General features: G+C 36.8%; 3 protein-coding genes across 8 annotated transcripts; 2 read left to right on the top strand and 1 right to left on the bottom strand.

Moving 5' to 3' along the window:
• Positions 1-233: 233 nt before the first annotated feature.
• cnir (cornichon-like protein) lies at positions 234-1,619 on the bottom strand. 2 transcript variants are annotated; one of them, XM_033481069.2, is made up of 5 exons: positions 1,478-1,619; positions 1,175-1,243; positions 781-1,034; positions 609-698; positions 234-502 (listed from the first exon to the last, which is right to left on the bottom strand). In XM_033481069.2, the coding sequence occupies exons 1-4, from the start codon at positions 1,556-1,558 to the stop codon at positions 632-634; spliced, it is 471 nt and encodes a 156-aa protein (XP_033336960.1). In that variant the 5' UTR covers positions 1,559-1,619; the 3' UTR covers positions 234-502; positions 609-631. The 2 variants fall into 2 exon arrangements, with proteins under 2 accessions (XP_033336960.1, XP_033336957.1); XM_033481066.2 differs by having other exon boundaries at positions 234-698.
• Positions 1,620-1,932: 313 nt separating this feature from the next.
• Positions 1,933-4,056, top strand: IFT57 (intraflagellar transport 57). 2 transcript variants are annotated; one of them, XM_033481065.2, is made up of 7 exons: positions 1,933-2,073; positions 2,154-2,331; positions 2,411-2,692; positions 2,771-2,936; positions 2,998-3,106; positions 3,174-3,515; positions 3,589-4,056. In XM_033481065.2, exons 2-7 carry the CDS (start codon positions 2,174-2,176, stop codon positions 3,753-3,755), a joined length of 1,224 nt encoding a protein of 407 aa, XP_033336956.1. In that variant the 5' UTR covers positions 1,933-2,073; positions 2,154-2,173; the 3' UTR covers positions 3,756-4,056. The 2 variants fall into 2 exon arrangements, with proteins under 2 accessions (XP_033336956.1, XP_033336955.1); XM_033481064.2 differs by having other exon boundaries at positions 1,934-2,073; positions 2,172-2,331.
• Positions 4,057-5,341: 1,285 nt separating this feature from the next.
• LOC117226578 (protein croquemort) lies at positions 5,342-11,220 on the top strand. Of its 4 annotated transcripts, none has more exons than XM_033481057.2 (10): positions 5,342-5,482; positions 8,359-8,435; positions 8,516-8,651; positions 8,729-8,889; positions 8,961-9,102; positions 9,184-9,387; positions 9,497-9,708; positions 9,781-10,072; positions 10,150-10,223; positions 10,316-11,220. In XM_033481057.2, exons 3-10 carry the CDS (start codon positions 8,535-8,537, stop codon positions 10,569-10,571), a joined length of 1,458 nt encoding a protein of 485 aa, XP_033336948.2. In that variant the 5' UTR covers positions 5,342-5,482; positions 8,359-8,435; positions 8,516-8,534; the 3' UTR covers positions 10,572-11,220. The 4 variants fall into 4 exon arrangements, with proteins under 4 accessions (XP_033336948.2, XP_033336949.2, XP_033336947.2 ...); XM_033481056.2 differs by lacking the exon at positions 5,342-5,482 and adding an exon at positions 7,853-7,957; XM_033481055.2 differs by lacking the exon at positions 5,342-5,482 and adding an exon at positions 7,947-8,086.
• Positions 11,221-11,281: the final 61 nt, after the last annotated feature.

Raw genomic sequence — 11,281 nt, 5'->3', positions numbered from 1 at the left:
CCTCTACGCAGAAAAAAAACTAATCAACTGCGTCGAGTTCATTAAATCGATCCAATCTTGTTGTCCCGCACCTATTAAACTCGAGTCAATTTGATTTAACGCTCGATGAATAGACGAGCTATTGAGTACTTGACTACACTCGAACGATACCGTGACATCAGAGTTTTTATTTTCAAAACGTTTCTAACAATGTTCGTAATATAGAAGACCTATGCAGTAAGAAAATATCAATGTAATGTTAATATAATAATTATCGTATGATTTTATTCTCAATTACAATTCATGCTCTGCTTTAATGTTATCATTACTTACGGAAACGATTTTCACGATACCTATCCGTAGTTTACAACACGAGTATGTATACTTATTATAATCGAATTGATATTAGAAGCCTTTATAATCTTATGAAAGTCTTATATTTAAGAAAAGTATCAGTCCTTAGAGAAATATGATACAAGTTGAAAACCAACGTGGATATATAACTTCCTTTGCATCTGTAAAGCTTAACAAAAATTCCATTTGGTATTAACAATGTTTAAAATAAATAATAAGCAATCAACTGTGAGTGACCAAAGTAAAAGGTAGAAGTATATAAAAGTGAAATATACTGTTGCTAGTATTGTTAAACTTGTTATGATTCCACGATATCTGCTTCATCTCTATTAATTGGATCTCCTTTCAGTAATGCAATGATCATGCTGAAAAGTGCAAAGAATCACAATGATCGTATGTCTGCTTTTAATGTTGATAAAGAAATGATACTGGATAAGATATACTCACCAGTACAGGTAAATAAAAAAGAATATAAGATAATATCCAAGATAGATCATACAATCTCTTATATGCCTCTTTAATTGGCCATGGTTGTGAATCTCTGTGGGATCATAGACACCCATATTACCTTTGGGAACTCCATAATATTCGTAGAGTAACCATAGTGTCATTGGTAAGTTCACATAGAATAATATAAATTGTCCATGGAGTAACAACATACATTCTAAGAATAAATGTGCTACAAGTTTTGTTACCACCCACTGTAAATATCAATAGTTAAGTTCATTAACTGCTGATAATCACGTATGCATCTCAATTAATGATTCCATTTAAAAATAACAATATAAAAATAATGATTTATTATGAAATAATAAGAATAATAAGAATATAGCAGAATTACCGTGTTCAGCTTTGTACAACACTGACGAGCATTTATATAGTCACATTCTAAGTCCGATAATGTTATGAGCTATAATTAGTATAAGGAAAACGATTAAAAATAGCTGTACAGAGTAATCGAGCTCGTTTGAATATGGCGCCGTTACAAATGTTTCACAAGAAAAAAAATATGGTGAAAATCCCCAGACCGGTCTTTTCTATTAAGATGCGCATAAAACACAAGAATACTGTTTCATAAGAAAATAATTTGATCAAAAGCGATCGGATAGATCACGATTTCAATTATAAAACATAAAAAGGATACGAAATACACCAGGAGAAAAAGTACTGAACCGGTATCGATTAAAGCTAGTACAAACAATAGCGGCTCGGATATTAGAACCATTCTGCCGAACAATCAGTATGAGTGAAAGTTCAACCGCATTAGGATGATATCTGATGATTCATAAATATTTTCCTTGTGTATCAGCGCACTCCAAATGCTTTACACGTGAAAATCTTGGTAAACCTAAAAGAAAACTGAATACGACTGATTATCAAAATCAACAAAATGAACAACTCATGAAGCTATCAACCATTGAACTTGGTTTATGAAGTTGGACTATCTTGACGACACAGTGGTGATAACCTAATCTTCTCATAGCAAATATCCCTAGTTACCAGTGATGTCATTCAAACAGAAAAACTCAATGGCTGCGTGTATGTGATACATATGTAAACATACAATGTATGTCGCACGATCGGAAAGATCGCGACGTTGTTAAAGCATGAAATTTCCATAATCGTAACGAATACCGATGAGATGTTTACCTAGCACATAAAGCCTAGTGTTTTATATACAGATATAAATAAATTCCATATGTATATATAATTCTTTCCAGAATTGATACAGAACAAGAGGTAAAGGTATACAAATGTCTGTAAATAAAAGTACGCACTTGTACTTTTTGTTTGCACCAATATTTTCTGCGCGATAATAGAACACATTCTCGTTGTAGAAATGTTTCGAGACACTCCAAAGATTGTTATTGAAGATGGATCTTCTCCATCTGCTTCTTACGTTATGTATGTCAGGATGGAGGATCTTCTAGAAAAGCTCAAGTTGTTGAATTATGATGCAGAGTTTTTACCAGAATTTAAAATAAAAGCCATAAATAGGTAGACAGAGCAGCTACATGTACAAATTCTGACTTCTATATTGCATAAGCCTATAATAATATTATTGTTTTGTGTGTAGGAATTATTTTGTAACACAGACAAACCCAGGAGAACAGTTTTATACGTTTACCTCATTGGCTGCTTGGTTGATTCGAAAAGCTGGTAAAAACTTTGAATCCCCACAAGAATCTGATGATCCTAACTCTACCATCGCATTAATATTGGATTATTTAAGGGAGATTAATATATCAATAGAATTCCCACCTAATAAGCTCAAGCAGGGCAGTGGAGATCATGCTATCTATGTTTTGGATAACTTGGCTGATGAGGCACTGAAAATGCTAAAATTTCAGTGGAGAAAGTATTGATCTCGATTGCATTAACACAAAGAGTTTCAAAAGGATTTCAATTAATGTTTCCTTTAAATTGATACTTCTAGGGTAGAAATACCACCCGACGAACCAAACAATGAACCAGAAATAGAGGATGATGATGCAGAGTTGATACTAGAGAAGGTGGAAGAGGAAATGATGGCTGAGTATGAAGATGAAGAGGAAGATATACTACATGTTGATGATATTACAAAACTTTATGGGCAAAACTTTGTGAGTAAAGCTTAAATAAATTTTCAAACTTTGTACTTAAATAGTTTTAAACGTTTTTCAGAACGACTTTCAGAAACCAGATGATATCTTGCTATCCAAGACTAACAGAGAAGAGTGGCAATTGGAACTGGAAAGGGTTCTGCCCCAGCTAAAAGTAACTGTTAAAACAGGTACAAATTATACAATAACAATTAATCTGAAAAGGAATAAAATAAAACCATGAAAATTCTTTTTCAGACTCAAGAGACTGGCGGTCTCACATAGATCAGATGCAGCAGCTTCGTATAAACATAAGTACTAATCTCACAGGAACAAGGAGTCAATTAGACAAATTGCACAGTGAATTGTCCAACACATTGGACAAGATAAAAACGAGAGAATCATACTTGAATAGGCAGCTAGAGCCAATTTTAAAAGAATATCAGACTCTGCAGGAGGAGTTATCCAAGATCAAAGAACAGTATCGCGATGTTAGCGATGGTGTAACCGAAAGAACAAGGATATTCAACAAATTGTCAGAAGAGCTGGAACATGTGAAGAAAGAGATGGACGAGAGAGGATCTAGTATGACTGATGGAAGTGAGTGTATGTCCTGGTTTGAACCATATATACTACTATATATAAGGTATTCATTGTAATTAATTGCTCGCAGCTCCGCTGATAAACATAAAAAAAACAATCACTAAGATGAAGAACGAAATCTCTGAGATGAATGTGCGAATAGGCGTATTGGAGTACAGTCTGATGTGCGCGAGGATACGAGATCGCTCGCAGTTACAGGAAGATATGAATATCACGAACGGAATCGCGATAACTTGAACATTTCTAATTACCGATCACACAATAGAACCGATCGATCATCGCTGAAAATATTTGTTTGTATCACGAGGAATTTCCTTTTTTATCACTTTTGCGTATGTTTCAGGCACAGTCCGTGTTTACTACGACTAACAATTGTTATAAATAATTGTTAATAAGGGTCCAATTAAACGTTTACCACTTGCATCGTGTTCGCAGGACGTTAACGTACGCACTAACGCGAGCATTTAATTTGCAGAAAGTGTTCGAATATCTGATATATTTTTCACGAAACGAATAAAAATTTCCATTTACCGGGAAACCATCGCGGCGGTACGTATTTTTTTACTGTCGTCTTTCCTGTTGACTTCGCGCATTTAGTGTCGTCATTAAGCAGAGCAGTCCCTTTGAAAGTTCATTCAAGCGGGAGTTCTTCAATTTCTCAATCAGTACTTTCTCCCATGCTCCAGTACACTTCACATGTATAGAGAACGCTAACGGGATCAACCATTTGTCGGATTAATTTTTCATCCGCACATCGTGTCCAGCCAGAACTCCCGTAGAGATCAACGGTGCTGCTCATTAATACAGACAAACTTTCCCTGTCCTGCAAGTATAATTACCATCTACTTAAAGACTAAAAGGCGTGATTCCACGTACATGTCTCTGTCTGCATAAATTATGCAAGATTCAGAAAATATTTGTCTGCAGGATAAGAATTAGGGACTCGGAAGCAACTTACCGTAACATTCCCGAGTTGACTAAACTGATCAAAGGTCCAGTTCCTTCCACACTTACGAATTACCTAGGACAGAGGAACTATTTCCTCCACAGTCGAGGACGCTCTAGCTAGATTGTAGCGCCTTTTAAATAATAATCAACTATCGATTATCTTTCATTCGAAGAGTTATCTGTGCCAGCTAAAACAGCCAGCTCTGACCGGACGTAGTTTTTGGACTTATGCTAATCGACGTTATATGCGGTAGACCATGCCTGGACAGAGCAAGGTATATTAGAAGGAGGAAGACCACGTCTTGACTCGTGTTGGCTATAAGGAAATTTTCTTGAGGTAAAAATCGTGAGGCGATGAATAACGAGATATTCGTGATCTGTCCATTCTACAATTTTTATCATATTTGACCCAAGAAGAGAGCTAAGTACTATTCGACCAAAATCGTAGTAGAGCGCGAACTCCTCGAAGTCTACTTCAGACATCTCAGACTTTTGTCCACACCACTGGATGGATTCCGCGGACTGACTGAGATGTCACTTGTCTATACCTTCGCAGATGAGCATTGGAATTAATACTAACACTAATGTATTTGCCACTGCGAAGGATAGATTCCAGAAGTCCTTTAGCCGCCGAAGCGTTGCTTAGGTCTCACCAGTTGCTGAGGCGGGGTTGTATTCGCACCCTGGATTTAGGGGAGTTGAGTAGTAGCGTTTCGATCAACAGACTGGATCGATGCCGGTCAAAGACTGTATCCACACTCATGCCTCCGCCGCTCATTGATCCCTCCTCTTTGCGCAATTTCACGGCCGACGTTTGCTTTAATAAGTCGTGGATGTTCGCGCGGACCAGTCGTCGCGCGAATCTTTCATGTTCACGTTGTCATTGGGACGCGGTTCCCTTTCCCTAGTGAATGCCGATAACGTGCAAGTCTACATCCGGTGGTAGCCAAACGTAACAACCAACAACTGGTGACCCGGTCCTCTCTAAAAACCAGAATTGCCTGACCAGCAAACAGGTTTGTTACGAGACCGATTTACACATTCTGATCCTACCGCAATTGCCCACATGTTCTAAATTTTTCTATTCTTATATCCTTTTCTATTCCTCTCTGTTCATTTTTTTGTTTATCTCTTTTACTAAAACCATCTAATCTCAGATTATGTTTACCATTTTACTACTCTTTAATGAGTTCTGTATAAATCTCTTAGCCGTTTTTAACAGGTACACAATGTCGTAAATTGGATTTTCTGTAAACATGTTTTCCATTTGGTAACCACTGACAAGATTATTGCTAATTTAAAAAAAAATGGTGAATAACACAGTGATTGCTGTTTGCCCAATGTTCTGAAGCTGTAATTAATTAGATATGCTAGAGTCTTCGTTTTTAGAGTATTATAGGCATATGCATGAATCCATGGCTATGGCTAGCTATGGTCGACCAGTTTATCTCGTTTTCCCCCCATTAGAAAATTAGAAAGAAAGTCCATAGACGTAACGCTTAAGCTAACCAAACCTGATCGTTTGCTCGTACGAATGAAAACTGCTATTCGAAAGTCATTGACTCTTCTATCTTCTCGGCAGGATGCACTTTCTTTATAGTTCGAAGGATTCCACATCTATCTTTCGCTAACTTTCACCCATGCCGTATGAACGATTCCCGTGCGCGTACTCTCAATCGCATTTGCGTGACACACCTATAATTTGTTAATACTTAGTAAATACTTACTAATAATTATCTTGCGGTGGCGACCTTGTATTTATTCTTATCGAACTGTTGTCACGGTTACAGTAGTTCTTCGATGATCAGCCGGTTCGCTCTTGTCGGATTTGCGATACGCGACTCCTTTGCTGGCTTTAAGATTGCAATCTCGGTGTGCACAGATGATAATCTCTTGTTCCTTCTGTTTCCTGCATCTGAAAACAAAAAAACTATTACTACTTGTAAGGCAGGTAAATTGGAAAATTTGAAACGCGTTTAACATGATTCTAGGCCTAAGCGAAACGTTGTTATTTAATTGAAAAAGTCAGCGAACTTCGAATAGCCATTTGCGCGATTTAGTTTGATTAATTTTCATAGTTTCATCTTTCATGTGAATTATTTTGCACAGAGACAAGCCGATATCGAATACTAAAAGGAAGTTAGCTTCCGGCTGAAACAAACATAAATTGTTAGTTTATGGTGGCAAATGATCGAACGAATTCGTGTGTATCGGCGTTATAAATAAATTGAAATAGATGCGCGACACATTCGCGTCCCGACCCCGACTCGACAATCCGGCCCGGCCGTGAGAGATTAATCATTACGTGATACTCATTGATTTGATGAAATCATCGGCACATTTTTTTCATGTCTCGATGTGTAATACAGGCTTGGAAATCGTGTAAGGTTTCAGTAATCAATTCGGACTTTGTTCGAACGCGAATTCACAGGTCTATGAATTTGTAGCGATCGATGAAAAGTGCATATGCAATTGTGCATTCTCCGTATTAATTGCGTATGTAAAGATTCTTTTAATGTTTATATTTTCCTGAATTACATTTACTAATAATTTCTGACATAAATAAAAGATTATTACTTTTAGGTAGCAAATTGGTCATCGAGTAATCGTGAACTTTGTTCTGCATACTTTGTGCGGTTCGACTACGCTTTCGATTTTAATTCTTTTCCCCGATAAAGAATTAATCAACCGATTTCAGTGGCCAATCTGTCCGAGATTTAGTATTAAAGTCATCAATGATGATAACTTGGGCGCCCATTTTGATATGATCGATTCTTGGTAAATAAAAGAATGCGAAAATAAAAAAAACATCATAATTAGATAAATCTTAATCATCTTAACGATAACCGCATAAAGAGATAAGAGCAACAAATATGTCAATTGGAGGACAAAATTAGGCGATTTGCCGGATGATACTATATCTTTCGATTGTCTTTATCAGTAATAATACAGGAATTCACTGTGTTACGTTTGTTTTCAACGAATTGACACAATTAATATCATTAATCATTCATTTTCTAAATACTTTTGATTTTACAGTTCCTTGATAATATTAATTACTTATTACGGTCAAACTATATTTTTCTGCATATTCTTTAGTCTGCGAATGGCAATAAGAGATATGATATAGATAGATATGATATAGATGAAACAATGCTTGAACAATTTTTACAACTATCAGAGTCTAGGAAAAATTATACATACAATTGATAATTGAATGATTACTACACGTTCAAATGGAGATAAACTTCATATTTAAAAGAAATAGTGGATGTTCAAAAGGTTAGATGGTCTGAGCACTGTACTAACGATCAATGTTTTTGCTGTTTAGTCGAATTTTTTAACAATCATCGGCGTCGGAGACAGTATGATTCATTTGCATGAATTGCGATGCTAAATATTGAACCATGATGGTTCAAAAGCCCGCGGTTACGTGGCGTTCGTGTGTGCACCAAGCATGTCTGCATTTTGTCATTAACAACAGCTCATAGGTCAATTTTTCTTTTTTCATTTAAACAAAACAGATTTCTTTCGTTCGCCATTTAACCACGGTAGCGGAGAACATAATTGTATCGCTCACTGTTGTCGTTGTTAATTTAAGATTAGTCCCTATCAACCGGGTGAGACGAGTTAACTCATTATTTGTGCACGCAGTTTCACTTACGAGCTTCTTGCTGTTTTAATGAATTATTCGCGCATCTCTTCTTCATCGTAATGTTTATATTAGCACGAACAATGTTGTACAATGCATTCGCGGTTAGCATGGCGGAACAATTATCATATTAATTTAATATGTATCAAGTCAGGCACTCGGCTCCAGAAAATGAATTCAGAACAAACGATAAACCGGGAAACGTTTGGCATTCACTAAAAATAGTATTATCGTTGACAGATTGTATGGAACTGTTGTAGTAATACAAAAAAAGTATAGTCTGAGAGACAGTGTTATATATGAGCACAAATCATTAAGTATGTGTGTTTTGTTAATACCCACTATGCATAACACAGACATGTATTTAAATACATATACTTCATTTGTTTATTTCCAGATTAATACTAATTGGTAAAATGATACGAGTGTCAACGGTCACCATTGTTACAGTAGCAGTAGGTTTAGGGGTAGGAATAATTGGACTAGTGCTGGGAATACTATGGCCTTCGATTTATTCTTCGCTCATTCATAAGGTAAGCCAGGAATGTTGTTTCTCATGATTCCTAAAATTAAATAAACTCATTTAATAATTAAATAAACATTTCTGCAGCAACTATCTTTGAATCCAACATCTACCAATTATGAACTATGGAAGGAGACTCCAATACCTATGTATTTGAAGCTTTACATGTTCAATCTAACCAATCCTAAAGAATTCCTTATAGGTAAGGAAAAGCCCCAGTTCGAGGAGATGGGTCCTTATGTATTCAGGTATCAAATTTATCTTAACATTTTTTATTCCTATTACCGTTTGCTTTATCTGCAACTTTCCTGATTTCTAGGGAAACTGATTACAAGGTAAAGCAGACTTGGAACGAAAATAACACAATAACATATCAAAGAAAAAGAGTATGGCATTTCAATCAGACTTTATCAAACGGTAGTTTATCCGATAATGTGACTAATATAAACCCTGTGGCTGCTGTACGTATTTCTTTGGTTTGCTGCATTTTACAAATATAATTGAATGTGTCGATAAAATGTACATAAGTTTGTTCTTTTCAGAGCGTCGGTTACACTGTGAGATTCTCGTTACCATTTTTCCGGTATGTGGCTGATAAAATCATGAAGATTTTGGGAGAAGAATTAGTAATCACTAAAACAGTCAATGAATTACTCTTCGAAGGTTACACCAGCGAGATGCTAACACTCGCCCGCAAAGTGAACATTACAAAAATACCAATGGATAAATTTGCTTGGTTCTATAAGGTGAGATTTACTATAACAATTGCTGAACCGTAAATCTGTATATACTTATAATGTGTACAAACATTTCAGTAAGCAAGAAAGGTATTTAATGTCTGCTCCAATATTTTAGAGGAACAATAGTGCATCGTACGATGGAACGTTCAACATGGACACAGGTGAATCCAACATGTTAGATCTTGGTGTTGTCAAGGAATGGAACTATAATAGTCGAGCCAGTTCCTATCCTGGCCAATGTGGAGTAATCAGTGGAACAAACGGAGACCTGTGGCCTCCTTTACCTGACAATGATACCATTTCCTTCTTTGTATCTGATATTTGCACGTAAGTGCGATTTATCACAGATTTCCTGCTCTAGATAGTAATGTCTAACACATTTGCCAATTATGTGAACAGGAGCATGTCAGCAAAGTATTTCGGTAAAACAGTCCACGAAGATCTACCAGGAGTAACATATATCAGCGACGACACGATTTTTGACAATGGCACAAAAGTACCATTGAGGAAATGCTACTACCAGGGTGAATCCATACCTTCTGGAGCAATGAATATCTCCTCGTGCAAGTGGGGTGCACCAGCCTTCATTAGTTTACCACATTTCTACTTGGCAGACCCTATTTACAGGGAACATATAGGTGGGATGAATCCTCAGAAAGGAAAGCACCAACTGTCTATATCCTTAGAACCGGTAAATTACCTGAAACAGATGAACTTGTTAATCTCTCTGTGTAAGTTCCCATCTTCATTTATTATCGTTGTTCGCAGAAAACTGGAGTTCCATTAAAAGTTAGCGCGCAATTGCAATTGAATATGATGGTCGATTCCTATGAGAACATGACGTAAGCTATCTTTACCGAAGCATAAATCTTTATTCAACACTAACTCATTCCTGAAGGTCTCTGCCATTGATTTCTGTAATATTTCTTTTTAGGACTTTCCAGAACATGAAGAAGATATTCATACCAATGCTCTGGTTCACACAAGAAGCAACCCTAACTGCTGATTATGCCAGTACAGTCAAGTTCATCATAATTCTGCAGACGTTAGGCAGCGTGACCTGCTTCGGGATCGCCGGTATCGGCATAATAATCCTTTTTATCGGTATCTTCGTGGTTATCAAGAATGGTATGAAGAACGAGGACAACGAACAATTGATCTCGACATCTAGACTTAACGGAGACATGTGATGGCTTGGGACAACCGTCGACTAAGAAAAGATAATCACTGTCGGAGTTTAGATGTATACATGTTTCAATTACCGCTACGTATTACATCCTGTTGTAACTAGAACAGGTGAGCACGTCGTTCGAATTATTTCTAAATGTGCTTTCCGAATAATTGTATAATTTCCGAGTGTCTAATCAAGTGCCTGATCGTCTCAACGAGAGAACGGACGCCGAAATCACGGTGCCGAACCGTGTTTAAGAAACTCCTGTACCTAATTATTGTACATACACAGCTGTGAACATCCCCACACTCTCTCTCCCTAAACACACGGGCGCGCGCGCGCGCGTGCACACACACACACGCACACGCACACAGAGACAGAAATACGCATACACACAATCGCATACACGCGAGCGCGCCTTTTCTAAGCAAACGATAGAAGAAACTTTATCCTTAGTCTCTTTCAAACTATTTTTTTAGAACAAAACGAATACCGAGAATGAGAGAAGGATTAGAACAGCGCTGATTAGTTTCTAATCGGAGCTCCTGTTGATCGTTAACAGAGTTAATATACGTATAATATCGTTGCAACTGTGATAATGTAGACACTTCTTCCAGTATAAATATGATGGAGTATGTTAGCAATAAAAGGATATTAATTTTATAGAACACCGTTGTTAAGAACTATCTTTTTCCTTGAGATGCGATTTTAATTTTAACATCGCCAGCT

The sequence above is a fragment of the Megalopta genalis genome, chromosome 2 (assembly GCF_051020955.1).
Source record: "Megalopta genalis isolate 19385.01 chromosome 2, iyMegGena1_principal, whole genome shotgun sequence".
Taxonomy (NCBI): domain Eukaryota; kingdom Metazoa; phylum Arthropoda; class Insecta; order Hymenoptera; family Halictidae; genus Megalopta; species Megalopta genalis.
Note: the sequence above shows the minus strand (reverse complement) of the source record. Positions and strands in the feature narration are given on the sequence as shown.

Coding starts and splice junctions, on each gene's coding strand:
- cnir (XM_033481066.2), bottom strand. CDS start 1,558: ATGGTTCTAATATCCGAGCCGCTATTGTTTGTACTAGCTTTAATCGAT. Junction 1,244..1,477: donor TTTTTCTCCTGGTGTATTTC/GTATCCTTTTTA, acceptor TACTAATTATAG/CTCATAACATTATCGGACTT. Junction 699..780: donor TTTTTTATTTACCTGTACTG/GTGAGTATATCT, acceptor TGCACTTTTCAG/CATGATCATTGCATTACTGA.
- IFT57 (XM_033481065.2), top strand. CDS start 2,174: ATGTTTCGAGACACTCCAAAGATTGTTATTGAAGATGGATCTTCTCCA. Junction 2,937..2,997: donor AACTTTATGGGCAAAACTTT/GTGAGTAAAGCT, acceptor AACGTTTTTCAG/AACGACTTTCAGAAACCAGA. Junction 3,516..3,588: donor ATCTAGTATGACTGATGGAA/GTGAGTGTATGT, acceptor AATTGCTCGCAG/CTCCGCTGATAAACATAAAA.
- LOC117226578 (XM_033481057.2), top strand. CDS start 8,535: ATGATACGAGTGTCAACGGTCACCATTGTTACAGTAGCAGTAGGTTTA. Junction 9,103..9,183: donor ATATAAACCCTGTGGCTGCT/GTACGTATTTCT, acceptor TGTTCTTTTCAG/AGCGTCGGTTACACTGTGAG. Junction 10,073..10,149: donor TGTCTATATCCTTAGAACCG/GTAAATTACCTG, acceptor CGTTGTTCGCAG/AAAACTGGAGTTCCATTAAA.